The sequence below is a fragment of the Tyto alba genome, unplaced genomic scaffold (assembly GCF_018691265.1).
Source record: "Tyto alba isolate M040663 unplaced genomic scaffold, T.alba_DEE_v4.0 Super-Scaffold_9, whole genome shotgun sequence".
In the NCBI taxonomy this organism is placed as follows: Eukaryota; Metazoa; Chordata; class Aves; order Strigiformes; family Tytonidae; genus Tyto; species Tyto alba.
The window spans coordinates 34,679,767-34,696,470 of record NW_024881330.1 but is presented as its reverse complement, the minus strand read 5'-3'; the positions used below and the strand labels follow the sequence as shown (position 1 = coordinate 34,696,470).

The 16,704-nt window shown below is 38.2% G+C and overlaps 1 protein-coding gene across 2 annotated transcripts; it reads right to left on the bottom strand.

The window, feature by feature from the left end:
• Positions 1-697: 697 nt before the first annotated feature.
• ELOC (elongin C) lies at positions 698-16,667 on the bottom strand. Of its 2 annotated transcripts, XM_042786088.1 has the most exons (5): positions 16,562-16,626; positions 16,103-16,173; positions 8,339-8,400; positions 6,050-6,193; positions 698-3,330 (listed from the first exon to the last, which is right to left on the bottom strand). In XM_042786088.1, the coding sequence occupies exons 3-5, from the start codon at positions 8,340-8,342 to the stop codon at positions 3,140-3,142; spliced, it is 339 nt and encodes a 112-aa protein (XP_042642022.1). In that variant the 5' UTR covers positions 8,343-8,400; positions 16,103-16,173; positions 16,562-16,626; the 3' UTR covers positions 698-3,139. The 2 variants fall into 2 exon arrangements, with proteins under 2 accessions (XP_042642022.1, XP_032863841.1); XM_033007950.2 differs by lacking the exon at positions 16,103-16,173 and having other exon boundaries at positions 16,562-16,667.
• Positions 16,668-16,704: the final 37 nt, after the last annotated feature.

Sequence of the window (16,704 nt, the reverse complement as noted above, 5' to 3'; positions counted from 1 at the left end):
TAAAAAACACAGACAGAAGCAACCATTTTTCCACGCTTACTACCATTAAGGGACACATTTTAGACATCACGTTTGATGCAGCTGTTGAATACAGTGGCACGGTGAATCCTCCTCTCTTTGACCTCAGAACCAAACAGTAATTTCATGTCTTGTGGAATGGAGTTCTGGTCATTCCAGATGCACGTTGGAGACCATTCTTGCAAGTTGGAGCCCATTAGAGATTTCTTCAGCAGCTAAAACATGATGAACAACCATAGTCCAGCAGGACTTTTCTCATTGCTTACAGTTAGCAAAAAATATGAAAGTTTTTATAGCTCAATCAGTGGTTCAGTTTAAAATTTGAACCGTCAGATACAGGACTAGATTACCAAGTGAAAAGGAGTATTACGGGACATGTGAAGTCATCAAAATATCCTCTTTAAGGCTGTTCAGGAAAACTATCCTTTTTTAGTACTTAGTTGTTTCTGCAAATTGTACATACTTGTAAATCAGAGGAGCATAAACATATCTAAACACTTTAAATCTATGAAACTCTTCAGAACCATGAAAAAAATCCTTTAATGTTATACATGCAGTTTCACAGCCTACTATCAAATACTAATTATTATAAGCAATTTGCTTGCCCCATAGCCATGCAAATTATGATTCTATGTATGAATACTTGCTCTGAGAAGTTGTAAATCAACAGAAACACAGGTTTAAAAATTTTCAATTTTGAAATTTATTTAGAATTCAGGGGTTACGTGTGGTAAGTTTCCAATTGTCTGATAATAGCATATCCATGACACTATCACGGAAATTGCACTAATTCCCTCTGCCCCCCTCCCCCTTAGAAATCTGGTTAGTTTTAACAGCCAGTGGTTTTGCAAATAGTGCGCCTCCAGGACACTACTGCATTTCCTGAGTGTTCAAAGCTACTGTATGATACATTAAGCTGAAGGAAAAACAATGAAATTATTATTCAGAACTAAACCAGCTATTTTACCTTACTGCTGAAGTATGGAATCATAAAATGCAATGTAGTTTAACAGGAGAGTGTTTTGAAATGCTTAAAAAGGCGGGGGGGGGGGGAGGGGGGAAAGGAAAAAAGACATTAAAAAAAGTGACATCCTTTTAACTTCAGTTTTAAACTAAATAATTTTTAACTTCAAGTCATTAACCTCAAGACTATTAAAAATGGCCAAAGAACTTAAGACTCGCTGAGGCTGAAATGTAGTTGGGACTAAAATATCCATGTCGGTATTTCTTGACCTTTTAGGGTATTCCTAGTGACTCTAACAAAAGCAGCATAACAGGGTATCTCTGGTTTGTGTTTATCTTTTTAGTGCTCTTGAAAACGAGTTACTAACTGCACTGACCAGAGTGCTTAAACATCGGATTTCAGACAGTCGCCTTGCAATGCACTTCAGCTTTATCGTGCAAAACCAATCTAGTCATAAACATCCCCACATTAAACACAATAAATTGTGCCGAAGTATGTTACGTGAATAAATGTCATCTAATCTATCAACACATTGACAAATGTCAGCTTGTCTATCAAGCATTGTTCAAGTCCAGAGTAAAATTTCATTTATCAGACCTGAACTCCCCCACGGGCAGACTGCATAGTCTTATACTAGTTTTTGTCCAGAAAAATCTCTTCAGTTGTATTTATGTTGGCAAACAGGTTTAGAGGAGAGTTTCAGCCCTCTAAATTCACCATGCATTAATACATCAATAAAAAGGTCCCACCATCTGTCAGTGGGATTTTTCCATGAAAGACCACAACCACTTCTTGACCAAAACAAAGCTGAAGCAGTGGCAGCTGATGGAAACGCTAACTACATTACTCTTGCATCATTTTTTATAATGCATTAGATTTATTCCCATTTATAGATGATTTTGGCAGAAGGGTTCTTCCAGGCTGCAGCTGATCAAAAAGCAACTTCTTGTCTCAATTTTTTTTTTTTTTCCTTTCTTTATGGAAACTTGTTTTGAACAAAGAGCTGCTAGTATAGGCAATTACCAGCAGGAACTACCAAGAGATGTGTTCCACTCTAGTATTACGTCAGTGGCTTGCCAATCCTAAAATTTTTGTAAAAACATTGGAAATACCTATGAAATTTATAAAACAGCTCCTTAAACATCTGCTTAATGCCCTTTCCTTCAAATATAAAAGACCTCCACATTTCAGGGTCTTTTTCTGTGGATACAAGGGAGAGGTCAAGGAAGAGGTAAAAGATAGGACAACTGCTATCTTTTCAGTTGCTATGTTACAAAATTTAAATGATTACTACTCTAAAGATTAAATACAGACTTTACATAACCAATCACAACAATGGAAATAAACCATAACTGAAACCATATAAAATCCATACCAGGCCAAGTGCCAGTACATTAAGAATAACCTTATATGTTACACAGAAGATAATATACAGATTGTAACAGTTATTTTTCCCCTTAAGAGTCACTGTCAGTAGGATCAGTCTTACTGTACAGACAAGTGACTTGAATATTTCTAATTACTAACGGGGAAAATTTAGGCTGTAAAAGAAAAAGGTATCAAGCTCACCTTTACGCGTGTCTATACTATGATTTAAATTAAAAGCATTAAGCATTCTCCTACATACTCCACTTTCAACCTAAATGAAATATCGCTTTCAGTATACAAACCTTAGGGAGGGCACTTCTACTCTAGTTATCATAACTATGCTAAAGGACAACTACCTTACAAAGGAGATTAAGTTCAGATGTTTAGAAACTTTAACAATAAGAGGAAGTTAGAAACCCTAAACAGCTACTCATCTTTAACTATAATTACCTTTTAGAGAGCATTAGACTAAACTCCAGTATTTGCTATGGTCATTGTATTAAAAGAAAGTTCTACCACACCTAAAGGATAAGGCGTAGCCATCTACTAATTGGCATATTTGTTTATTTGTCTCAGTTTGTGAAAAGGTCCTTATTTGTGAAAGCAGCAAAACAAACTTCAACTGAATGATTGCTATATGCAAAAGGACTGAAGGCAATTGCCTCTGCAGTGAACTTTACAGTTCTCAACAGCACACACGCAACATGCTATCTGAAAAAAGTTACTAACTGAACTACATGTATTAAATACTGAAAAAAGTTTTACATTTTTTATTATAATTTATTTTATTTAACAATCTAAGAAGTTTGCAGCCATCAGAAGTTCCAGTGCAATTTCAGGTGCAATTGGGAATTCAGGAATCTCCGTAGAGCTGTTAGTATAGCGGACCTTGTAGGTGAAATACATGCATACTTTGGATAGGACATGGGATGGGATCTCTCTAAAATTCACCTCATTCGTTTCATTTTCTGCAAACTGTCCTGTAGGAAAAAAAAAAAACAAAACAAATAACAAAAACAAAACACCAAACCAAAAGTCAGAATCTCAATTCACTGCAAAATGAAACACTACCATGCTAATAAAACACATTCTAAATAGACTTGAGTAAGTCCCATATTCCTGGGTATTAGATTCTTCAGTATAAAGCAGGATGTGACACCTTACCAACCCTCAAGAATATTAAGATCCTCTGCATTTGGCTGCAGCCTATTAACAATATTCTGAACAATTACACCAGAAATTTAGGTTTAATTCTGATGCTTGCTTGATAGGTGCTTTAACTGTAGCATGCTAAACTCTAAAAGTCACAGTAACAATGTTTAAAAAAAAAAAAAAGTATCAATCCAAATTTCTAGCTGTCTTATCCAAGAAAAAAAATGGTTTCTAGATGTTCCATGTCTGCATATGCAGTAGTCCCTTCTGTGATCCCACTAGCTTTAAATTTCTCAGTCAGTTTTAGGCAAATTTGACAGAGGGTTGAAACCTCGAAGATGCATTAACCTGTTAAGCTGTGAAAACAGGCAGGCAGGAGAGACGGGGAAACCCTGGTTACACTGGAGGAAAGGTTACAAGCAGTACAAGTTCATCCCTATTGGATACTGAAGAATTTATCCAAAGCTCAAACCTCAAAACACAAGTATGTTGGACAGCTTTTGTTTTTAAGTTTGATATGCTTTCTAAAGTGCCTATAAGCATGAAACTTGGATAAAATTAAGTCATTCTGTGGTTAGTCCCACAGCCTTTGTACTGTTATCTTTGTCCCTTTTTTCCTCATCTATCTGGACTTTAAACTCATTAAGCTGAAAGACAGTACAAAAAATACCAACCTGTACTCCTTATTTTTGGGAGACCTAGCAATGTTTGGTTCTCACTATTTCTAGAGGAATCACCTTCTAACTACAGAGTAAAGGTATTTACTAATGTCTACATGTATTTGCATGCACTGAAGCCAATCCAGCTTGAATTCTAGTACAGGAACAGCAGAAAGCAACAAAAGAAAACGTTACCATATTGGCAGTGTCACAGTACTGAAATAGGGCACACTTACACATCAGTGAAATTAGGACCTACTGAACTAGACAGCAAGAGTACTTTTCCCTGTGAACCCATTTATCTTCCCAGTTTTTATACGAAATATTCCTGATTGCTGACTCCTTTAGAGAGTCATTTTTCTAGCCCTCTAAGCAGACCACTTTGCCTTTTATTCCTTCACATCGTTTATGGAGCAGACTCAGAACGGGTCGGGTAACTACTCTTCCTCTTACGTGTCTGGCAGACTGACATGGAGTGGATCGGACAGAACAGACCCACTACATATTTTCAAATGCAACCATTGCAATGACATATAGCAGAACATTAAACTGAGAATTTTATTTGCTCGGTTTGCCCAACTCACTAAGTAATTTAAAAATATATTAAGCAAATAGATCTCTCCAGTAATTCCCCTTGCCAGAATCTAAAAGAGAATATAAGAATGACCATATTCAGACCAGAGCTCCAGGCATCAAACTGCCCACCACTTGAGTGGCCAAACACTGGATGAGGGTACAGAAGAGGTAAAGCATATGTGTTCACTTCTCCCTGTTCTCTTCTCCATCCGTTCAGTCTTTAAAAATTAGTTCAGACAGTTCTTAAACCAGAGATAGTCTCATATATTCAGTAACAGATGAGCTCCTTTCCTTCTGTAAGTTTATCTACCCTCCTCTCAAACTTTAGCTAACTTTTGTCATTAAGCTCAGGAATTCCTCGCCATAGGATCCTGTGAATGTGTTGTGGCCTAAACGCCAGTAGGCAGCTAAGGACCCCACAGTCACTTGCTCACTTTCCACTGCAGTGGACAAGGGAAGAAGAAAGGAAATGTAAAAGCAAGAAAATTTGAGGGCTGAGATAAAAAAATTGTCTAATAAGCAAAAGACAAGGGTAAGACTAGAAAGGAAACAAAACAACTGATGCAAAGGTAATTACTCACCACCTCCCATGGGTAGACTGATGCCCAGGCAGTTTCCAAGCAAAAGATGGCTAACTTCCCTAAGGAGGTTTTGTTTTTTTCCTCTTCCTTTTTACTTCTGAGCATAACACTATATGGCTACATTACCTCTTTGGTTAGTTTGAGTCATCTGCCCAGGTGTGTTCCCTCCCAGCCTCTTACACACCCCACTGTCTAGTCACTGGGTGGGAGAGGGGGCGGGGAAGAGTGAGAGACAGAGAAAGCCTGGACACTGTGCAAACACTCTTCAGCAATAGCTAAAATGTTGGTGTGTTATTGCATTGTTTCGGTCACAAATCTAAAACACAGAAGCATATGACCTGCTATGAAGAAAATTAACTCTATACCAGTCAGACCCACTACAGAATACTACAAGTTCCATCAGGGAGGTAGCAATGAAGAACTACCAACTCTTGTTTGTTTTGAACGTGACAGCTACACCTTTCACGTAATCCCCTCAAGCTCTCGTACCACGGGCAACGAGCAGTAATGACGCTGTAGGATCGCTAACTGTCCAAAAGCAGACAGAGTCCAATTATATGTCTGGTAGTGCAATACCCCACAGAGATAGACTGTTCCGCTGGAAACAGGAACTAGGCAGGATCTGGAAAAGTCATCACTTATTCCAACTTTCACTCACTGCATAATATAAATTCAAACTGTCCCAAAAGTGAGAACAAAGGACATGAAGGCACCAAATCTTCTGTACCTACCTGGTCCACTCAACATAGCTTTTATTGTTCCTGATGTTAATGCATGCTCTCTCTTTACAATGAACTCATGGCCATCAGAGGATATTAACTTCACATACATAGCGTCTGGGCCCTCACACCCACCGTATGTTTTCTCTTCTCCATCTATAATGGAGAACAGATTAACAGTTTCAGAACACAATGATTCACATTACTAAGAACGCAAGCTGCAGTTTCTTCTACGACTGTGTTTGCAGACTGAAGAACCCAATACATCCAGAGATAAGACAGAAGCATTTTGCATATCTGAAGATGACCCTCTCAAGCATTCAATCTGCTTTAAGAATTTTTGCAAAAGTAGGAATTTTTTTCCTAACATCTCTCCTCTGCCATTTCTCCATTACCAAATTCTGATATGATTTCTAAAATCTATGTAGGGATGAGATTTTCCTTTAGACATTCTCAAGGGAATTGAACATGCTACTGCTTCCCTCCATAAGTCTACTGCCATGTTTATCACCCTTGTACTTTCTCAAAGTTACCTAAATACTTATCTACTATTTAAAAATACAAGCTGCAAGAAAAAAAAAAAGCATTTTTTGAAGCACAGGTAAGAGTAAGAGCAGTCAGTACTCCTGTACTGAAGAAACAACATGAAATGAGATTCATCCTCTCCCACTGCCCAGCCAGACCCAGAACCATCCAGCATTACTGCACACCTGTGTTGTGACCTTTGGTGGAAAACAGGGAAAGTGCAAGAGCACTAAAACCAAGGCAGCTTGGAAACTCTCCTCACAGCAGTTTTGACTGTGCTTTTTCTTTTTCCCTTCTCCCTCCTGTCTCACTACACACCCACTCTCTACTTTGTTTCTCTAGAAACCCTTATCCCTCCCTTCCCTTTTTGTTTGTTCATTTATTCTCTCCCAACAGCACTATCTTTAAAAGTTGAAAAAACAACATTACTGTTGCCACCACTACACCGCTCACCCTGTGCAGTCTTAACAGTTTCTCCATCCTGAACCTGTCTTGCCCACTCAGGCAGCACGTTCTCTGGCGTAGGAGCCACTGACTACTTGTGCCTGCACAGTGCTCAGCACTACAGGACACCATCACACTAAGGAGACTGTCTCTGCAGTTTGTCTTTATATGTTCCTGTAAATTCTTAAGTAATAAAGACTGCAGTAATATTTAAATATTTTTGAAAAAATGATTATTTAAAAACCCCACCCTGCTAAATATACAATTTCTATCAAACTCAAACTGGAAATTCAGTGCTCTCTTCCAAATACTGTATTTTCTAAGGGACAAATATAGGAAATATTGCTAAAATTCTATTAAAAAAAAACTTGAATTTGACATTGCACATAAAATTTGATTCTTAGAACAGTATTAATCTTGACTGAAAGTTAAAAATGAAAGCCCTGGACATTTTTCCAGCTTGGAAAAGTGCAGCAGAAGAGATCTGTACGCTTCTAGAAAAGTAATGCACTGCAAGCATTTCATGATTGTATGCATAAGCATGGAAGATAAAACAGATACAATCTATAAACTTGACATTTGATTGTTAGTGTTGTTTCTCCTTCCAACAAAACAAAGGATAGAAATTATGTTAATCATATTAGAGTAAGTACCTTGCATTGTATCTCATGTTATAGCAAATGTAACATTCTCCCAAACAATTAAGTTACTTTGTAAGTTTGAAGTTCAAATTTTATTACCGTGTAGTTATTATCAACTTTATTAAAGTACTGCCAGTGCCAAACATGCTAAAATACATTCAGAAATATAGCTAAAACCAGAATCTGTCCAATCATGTTTCATTAACTAGTCATTCGTAGCAGCAGATACAAGTTTCAGACATTTAGTCAGATTACACACACAATGTAAATTACCAAAAAATCAGTCCTTATTATGATCTTTTAGACAGAATTCAACAGGCTGACCTTAGTTAACAAACAAAATACTTAGAACAGTAAATTCTGAAATTTTCTTGTCCACTATCTAAAAGTTTAGTGCTACAAAAGCCTGAAGGCATCCTATTTTAGCATGTATATTTTCAGCACTATGCATATTAAGCAAGAGAAATTTCTTGTTAGATAGTTGCACTCTGAACAAGTCTTTCGACAAACAGTCACTTGAGAAAATCCTCCTAAAAAACATTTGTAGGAAGTTCCATTAACATTTGAGGCTACAAGAAAGACAGTGACAAGATCAACATTTAGTGTCTTACAATCCACCTCCTCTACTGATGTAAGAGAGAAAATGCTTTGCATTATAGGAATAAAAAAACCTCTAAGATTGTCAACTTACCCATTCTCTTCTTATTAAAAAAAATTGTTTCTTTTCAACAGCAGCCTTTGCAATAGGAGCGTCTGAAAAAACACAAGTGGCAATATTTTCAGTCAGTAGTATAATTTCTTAAGGCAGCCTTAGTTATCAGCCTTTATGTTACCATGTACACTCCTGAGAAAAGGATATGATGATACACAGCATACAATGATGATGAGCATCACGTTTTGAAAACATTACATTGTGAAACTTATCTCTGCTGTCCAGAGATCTCTGACATATTCAAGAATCTCTGTATTTTAGCTTACTTTGAAAAGAAGATGTTCCTCTAAGATTTTAAAGACCCTTGACTATAAAAAGCCAGATTTATTTGTCCTGCCATTCAGAGGGACCTTGACAAGCTGGAGAAAGGGGCCAACAGGAAACCAATGAAGTTCATCAAAGGGAAACACAACCCTTGCACCTTGGGAAGAATCACCCCAGGCACCGGTACCGGCTGGAGGCCGACCAGCTGGAAAGCAGCTTTGCAGAAAGAGACCCAGGGGTGCTGGTGGACACCAAGTTGAACATGAGCCAGCAACCTGCCCTTGCAGCAAAGGCGGCCAACAGCACCCTGGGCTGTACTAGAAGTGTTGCCAGCAGGTTGAGGTGGGTGATCCTGCCCCTCCACTCAGCACTAGTGGGGCGCATCCGGAGTGCTGGGTCCAGCCCTGGGCTCCCCAGTACATGCCAGACTGAACCGGGTCCTGCAGAGGGCCACAAAGATGACTGAGGGATTGAAGCATGTGTCATATGAGGAGAGGCTGAGAACTGGGATTGTTTAGGCTGGAGAAGAGAAGGCTCAGGGATCAGTCTAATCAGCATGCACTAAATACCTGGTCTCCAATCTGTCCCTCCCAGAAGATTGACAGTTCCCGATACAGCCACCAATGTCACCTAGATAATCTACTTCAGACATTTAATGTAGGTATTTACATGGTAAATTAACCAGGGGATTCCATAGCTTATAAATTGGCAGCCAGCTTGCTGCATACATATTTCACCATGTACATGAATTCAAAGAGTTAGAGAAATTGAAGCACTTATTTGCAAAACAAATCCGGTATGTTCAGATACAACATGTATTTCTTTACACTGAACTGCATCTATGCTGTGGAAAGGAAAACTCTGGATGAGAAATTCCACCCACCCACCTGCTGTCCTAAAATTCCTTTCACATCAGTAGCTACTCTCCAAACATTAACCCAGTACAAATCAATGAACTACTGTTATGTGCCCACAGGTTCAGGAAAACAGCACCAGTGGTTCTGGGTGGTTTCCCACCAGATACCCTGGGTCAGGGGCAGCAGAGACTGTTAAGAATTCTGACAATTCACATTGTTGCTGTGAAAAGCAAGGAGCAACAGCAGAGGCATGAACTGTGATTACTCACTAGAGAATGACCCGAGTGGGAGGTGTGAAAAAACAGAATAGAGACTACTCCCTGCCCCATCCCCTCCCTCCAGTGTTTCTGGTAAAAACTCAGTAAAACATAAGCAAGTTGAGGAGGAAGTTGCAAGATTTGGAGGAAGTTTTATAGACATATCCACATCTTTTCAGAAAATGCAGCTCTTTGCTATGGCCGATGTGTCACCTCTCAACAGCACTTGGTGCTGATTTGCTCCATCTCCCTTTTCTCCTAATTACAAATATGTAATAGTCTGAATATTTTCTCAAGATTTCACAAGAAGGCACTTTGTTACATACATCTAATCAAACTACACATGCATAACCAATAGTTTCTAGTTGTCTGTGAAGAACTGAGCAAAAAGTATCCTCCACTTACATTGTTGTTGTCTTTGAAAATTATCCTGACTTTACATAAAATTCTTACAAAGTATTTTCCTTCTCTACTGTTATAAGGAACCTCTCTTGCAGATGAAAGATTCCTGAATATAAGGCACATTCAAGAAGTTAACTCTGAGGGTTACTTTGTGAACGCTGTCCTAGAGATACCTTAATATTAAGTGCTAAATGCCTTCACTATTTTCAATAATCCCAAGAACTCATCCAAAGAAATTACATTTGGGTCCTGGAACAGTTGCAGCACAAAACTGATGGGATCTTTCACACTATTTCAACAGCTTTTTTAAATGGAAATCAAGCATCTTAATGGAGAGTATCTGTTGCTCAGAAACTGAAGGGATATCTTCCATTATTACTTTTACTTCACAGAAGATCACAGAAGAGGATCACTTGTGCTACCTCTTTCTCTAGCCACAAAACCCTTCCCCCTAGGTTCCAAAAGAGTAGTGAAACCACTTATGATTTATTAATAATAATAATAATAAAAAAAGATTTATACCATTTTGTGGAGGTACTGGTGACAATAAAATGTGCCTTGGTTTCCAATACAAATAATGCCACTAAATACAGGAATAGACAGGCTACTTAGTGGAAATGCAAATACATTAACACCTTGCCAGGTAAAAGCATAATTTGAGGAAGCTAATGCATTGAAGCTGGGGAACAAAAAAAAAGTCTACACCAAAACATTAAAGCGGTTCCGAAAAATTGCAATGAACATTTTTATAAAATCAAATGAAATATGTTATCATATGATTAGGGAGAAAAAAAAAATACAGTAGTTAACACTTAAAGAAGAAAAAAAAAATTATCAGGCTCAGTGGTCTGAATTCAATTGTATTAAAAAGGAAAACAGAATAAAAATGTAGTAAGAATTAGCAGATTTAGGACATGCTGGACTAATCCAATACCTAAAAAAAATGAATCAATCATTTCCCTGAAAAAACAAAATTCAAACAAGATGAAATCTGAACTAAGTAAATCATCTGATTTTAAATAAATGTGATAAGAGGGTAATCTTAAAACAAGAAAGAAACTTTCTACAAGAACAGTGTGATGCTGCAAAAATGGAACAACTGGACTTGAAGAGAACTACTAGTTCCTCCCAAATTAATATCAAGCTACTTTTTTTAAAATTTATCTTAATAACGCTGCCAGAAACTAGGTAGATTGAGATGAGACAGAAGTGGAAAGCACTGCAACAGGAGGGGAACAGAGTATCACACACACAAGTGACCAGTCTTGAAAAGTGGCATACTAGAAGCCACATGTAATGTGAAATGCAAGATTCCTCCATACAGGGACCAATACAAGCTTCTTTCATGTAGTCAGGGCTTCTATTTGGGAGTACAGTATCCTGTGGTCAACTATAAACTGATGCATCTCTGTAAGGGAAAAAAAAAAAAAAAAAAAAAAAAAAAAAAAAAAAAAAAAACACAGCAGGAAAAGAAGAAGCAAGGATTTCTTTGCAATAGAGATAGGGAAATATGAACATTGTTGCACATGAGCAACAACTTGTCTGGAATACCACACACAATTCTAATTCCCGTTTTCAATAAAAAGAACTTTTAATTAAAAGAACTGCAGAAAGGAGCTACTGATACGACCAAATAGCCTGGTTCTATAAAAGAAAAATTAGTCTTGCTTACTCAGCTTAGCAAAATAAAACTGGAATGAAAATAAATACAACAATTCATTAAAAGGATGAACATCAAAGAGGGAGAAGTATGCCAACGTTATTCCTCAGTTTAAGTCCAACAAGTGAACATCAACTAAAAATAGACTAAAATTTATACTGCTATTCCAGAATCCAAGTTTGTTTCCAAATATAGAACAAAAGCTAATGTTCTATTGCCAAAAGATGCAAAATGCCTAAATGCTTTTAAGAAAAAGACATCATACATTCCATTATATGATGCATTTGACATATAGGGGATACAGTGTGGTTTCACTCAGTTTCTATTCTGATATAACAATATATTATTTCTGGAAAAAAAAAAAAAAAAAAACCAAAAAAACCAAACAAACAAACCAACCAACCAAAACTCAAGGATAATTGTGAATACTGTTAGTGTAGATTTATTCCTGAAAAATATATGGACAGCAGAGAACCAGAAAAGTCATAGTCAATGCAACAAAAGGAGAGGAAGAGAAAAACAAGAAATCTGGGAAACATAAAAAACATAAAAAAGCAGTAATAAACTGTTAGCATCTATTGATCTCTCTTCTGTATCAAGAAACGTTCAGTGTGTCATGACACTTTATGAAGATTAGAGCATACTGCAGTTCAAAATGACTATTTTGTGGAAAGTATCTTCTTCAACAACTACACTCAAGTTACTTGACACAGTATTAACATGATTTTGCACAAGCCACAGTCAACTACCTTATTGGTTCCTAAATTTACAGAAAAATAAGTGGGAACAGCAGAAGAAATACACTGAAAAACTGGCACAGAAAACATGCAATATTTGATTTATTTATTTTTGACAGAAACCTTGAATTGTTATTTAACATCCCCCACAAAAAATGGACATAGGAAAGAAATGAGACAGATGGAGCATGTGGAAATCCCTGCCACACAGAAGTTACCACTTGTGCGTATAGTAAAGGAGCGTGGAAGAAAATTTTCTGCACAAAAACATTTTTTTTTAATTGAAAACTGCATGACCTTAAGTATTCAATAATAAGTTAGAAACAAGAAAATCAAGTGACATGGCATGTTCTCTTACCAGAAATTCTTTTCTTACAGTGTACTTTCTAATACACAATTTGCTGCAAAACACATCACTACATTTTCCTTCTGTACAATGAAAACAATATAAATTACAACATTTGCCAAAACAACCTGAAGGAAGAGACTTGAGATTTCTGAAGATGCCTGGTGACTACCTAATTTTTAATTCACTTTCCACATTTTATAGCTGCCCCTGTCTGACTTAACCAAGACTACGACAATGCAGCAGCAGGGAAGAGAATAATCCAAGTTTTCTGAGCACTCAAGCATTTGCCTGTTTTATTATATATTTCTGACTTGACTATTTCAGACTCCTGCAAAGAACCACTAATTTCTCTTGAAGTATACTCATGATTCCATTTCCTCTTCAAGAAGCTTATGTGGCATTACCAATTAGGTAGCTCAGCTCCCTTCCTTTAATCTCAAAAAAGCACATACATTATGTATGATTGTTCTCCTGTCTTGCCTCCTTTAAAAAAAAACACAAAACAAAACAAAAGAGCAAAACCTGCATTCGTTAAGAGAAAGATTACACAAAAAGTATATGCCACTTTTTAATCAATGAGCGAGAATACAATACAACTAAACCCAGCGTATTTGGCACAGAAACTTTCCAAACAGTCTAAAAGGGAAGCTCTTGCTGCAGAAAACATAAAATTCTCATCAGGTGTTAGAGAACTGGAAGTTTTCACAAGTTACTAGGATATTTACACATATGAGATAGAACATGGCAAACTATCACAAAATGTGGTAATTAACCTGCGCAAGGCAAGTGTTCTTGTTAGCATATTAAACATCTTATTCTCCTCCTTCCGACTCTAAGAAGAAATACTGTGATATAGTGAGTTTAGCTTGATCTCCTTCCTACTTCTCTTGAGCATCAAATGAAAAAAAAAAAAAAAAAAAACAAACATGTCCATGACCCTCCCACCTCACTCACAATGCTCCATGCTCATCTCTCAAGCTTCCCAGAATTTCCAGAGTATCATTTCCTCGTAGATCTTGTATGTTGATGAGACCAGAATAGAGTTGAAGGACATACGATAATTTGACTGAACACATACAACCACTGTACAGATTCCAGAACCCTACTGCTTTATCCTGACTAGCACAAGAAAACTAAATCTGTGCAAACATTTCAAGTACTCCGATTCTTTGATCCCCCAGAAAACTCTTTAAAAACTGAGATTATGGTCTAAGGAAACTCAAATGTCTTCCAACTCATTAGCTGCACAATGCACACCTGATTTTTGTATGCTTCAGCTGGTGACATTTCTGTATTCCACACTACCAATTTTTGGAAACCATGGGGCAATTGACATAAGTGCCTTTACAATTCCTAGGTTAGTTTAGAAACAAAATGTGGCATTTTCTGGCTGTCATTTGTATATCAGTAAAAGTTCATCAGTAAACAAAGGCTGTTATGTGTTAACACAGTAGCCTCCTGCTGTTCAATCCTGAACTCTAGTCCTATTATTGATCCTATAAACTAACTTATTTTAAAATATCACTGTTCAGTTTAGTATTCATTGTTCAGTATGCATCAAAAATTAATTAATGTAAATAAAGATTGAAGCATATTTATAAAACATACGAGGGAAAACTGGTATGGCATGATTTCCAAATCAGCTGATTCACTATTTCATACTCACAGGCACTAAAATTCAAACACTTAGGGGCACACTGAAGAGTGACAGGAAGATATACGACAGGTGAATTGCTAGTTAAGATAAACAGGAGATGAGGTAGGATTCTGTGTATGGAGTATCAAAAGTCTCATGTAAGATGTTCTTTATCTAAGGAAAATCTCATTTTCAGTAGTTCTCAAGAAAGTTTTAAGGGGGAAAAAAAAAAAGGCAGGAGGGGTGTTACTGTTTTCTTCCTAACATACAGTAAAAGACCTGTATTATATACCTCTTGCCATTAGGCAGAAAGAGAGCTACTAGCATATTGCAAAATTTTAAAAGGCGTGGATTTCTACCCTCTCGTTATAAGCATTCATCAAAAACTACTGTTATGCAAACTACCCCATAATGAAGATAATTAAATCCTGAGCCTTCCTAGGTGACAAGATAACTTGTCAATATACATCAAAATTCCTTTATTTTAATCTGACAAAACCCATACTTTTATGACAAAACTTAAGGGTTTCTTGTAATATACACCGAAAATTGCAAAAACTTGGTAAAACTTTGGAATCTAAGTATAATTTCAAAAGATATTAATTTATCCCCACACAAAACATAAGGGACAGAAGGACGAACACAAATGCATCAGAAAAAGAAATATGAGGTTGAGGAAGAAGGTACCTCAGAGAATCAACTGGATCTCCTCACTATATTAAGTCTTCACATTAAGACTACATGAAATTACCCAAATCTCTTCACCACCCATTCCAATATAAAAAATCTCAAATTACTCTTCTCTGATACAAGAAGAAAAAATTAACTGCTGAAGTGCTGAAAGTTTCTCCGAAGATTATCTTAAAGCTCCAAATGTTAATGGAAAATGTTAGCAAAAATTTTACTTACCTAACAATCACATGAAAAGGCTGATCTCAAAGGTATAAGGTGTGCACTACATGCACAAAGATGGTAGCCAATGTATCACAGGAAAATTAATTAACACTTATTGTTAACTGAAAAGTTACTTAGAAGGGCAAACATTATTTATCTCCCAACAATATTTTTTTTTTGGCCTTAGTATGGCAAAAAGAGGAAAATGGAGCACGTAAGGGATTATTCAGAACCAAGTGCACAAAGTGGTTCTTATCCTAAAGGTCTCTAGCCTGTCTATTTATCTATGTTTTTCTGGCTGGCTTCCAAATTGAACTTTTGCAAGTGATCTTCAGCAAACCCAAGTAAACAAATGGCTTATGACTACGTAAGTCTCCCTATGGTGCGAGGCTTAACTCACAAATAAAGTTCCTATGCACAGTATTACAAGGCGTAAGATTAAACTGGCTGTCAAAATTAACTGCTAGCATCACCATCACCTTTTCACACATACAGCTGAAGCCATCAATAACTTGCCAACGCTCAGGTTCTGTTATATTAGGGTGAAATCTCCCTTTGAGGAACACACGGCACTCAAAAGCTCATTTTTCTTACCGCATGTAAGTGTATCACCCTTTGCTGTCAACCTTGCTTTGCTTATATTCGTCCACCACTACACCCAAAGCACTTTTAACCAGCACTTCTCACCTTGGTATAACAACCCCTGGGGGTGCATCCTAAACGCTTTCGGCCTTAGTTTTTTCCCCTCTCGCTAGGGCCTGGCGTAGGCGGACATCGTTTGTGGCGGAAGAAGTTTAAGAGGAATATTTAATTTCAACACCGCACCGGAAAGCCCCTCTCCCGGCGGCGTCCGGAGTTGAAGGAGACCACTTCGCTCCCACACGCAAAAGCGAAACGAGCCCTTCGACACCGTCCCGGCGGAGGAACCCCGGCTCGCCCCCCCCCCCCCCCCCCCCCAGCCGCCCCAAGCCCCTCCGCTCCGCGACACCCCCCCCCCCCCCGCCGCCTCTGGGAGCGGGGCGAGGGCGGCGCGGAGGGCGAGGCCCGTTCCCCTCCGAGGGACAGGCCCCGGGGGCCTCCTCCCCTCTTCGCCCACCCCAAGTGCCGACAGGGCCTCCCCAGCAGAGCCCACCCGCCGCCGCTCACCCGCCAGCGCCGGTCCCTCCGCCCCGCTCGCAGGGCCCCGCCGCCTACGGGCCAGCTGCCGCCTGAGAACTTCCGGCAAGGTCACGGGTCACTTCCGGCCCGGGGCGTGCGCCCTGCCCTGGGAAAACGTGCGGCGCTCGGAT

Excerpts from the sequence above, each read along its gene's own strand:
- ELOC (XM_033007950.2), bottom strand. Across the intron at positions 3,331-6,049 it reads AGCTATGTTGAGTGGACCAG|GACAGTTTGCAGAAAATGAA; the intron begins GTAGGTACAGAA and ends TTTTTCCTACAG.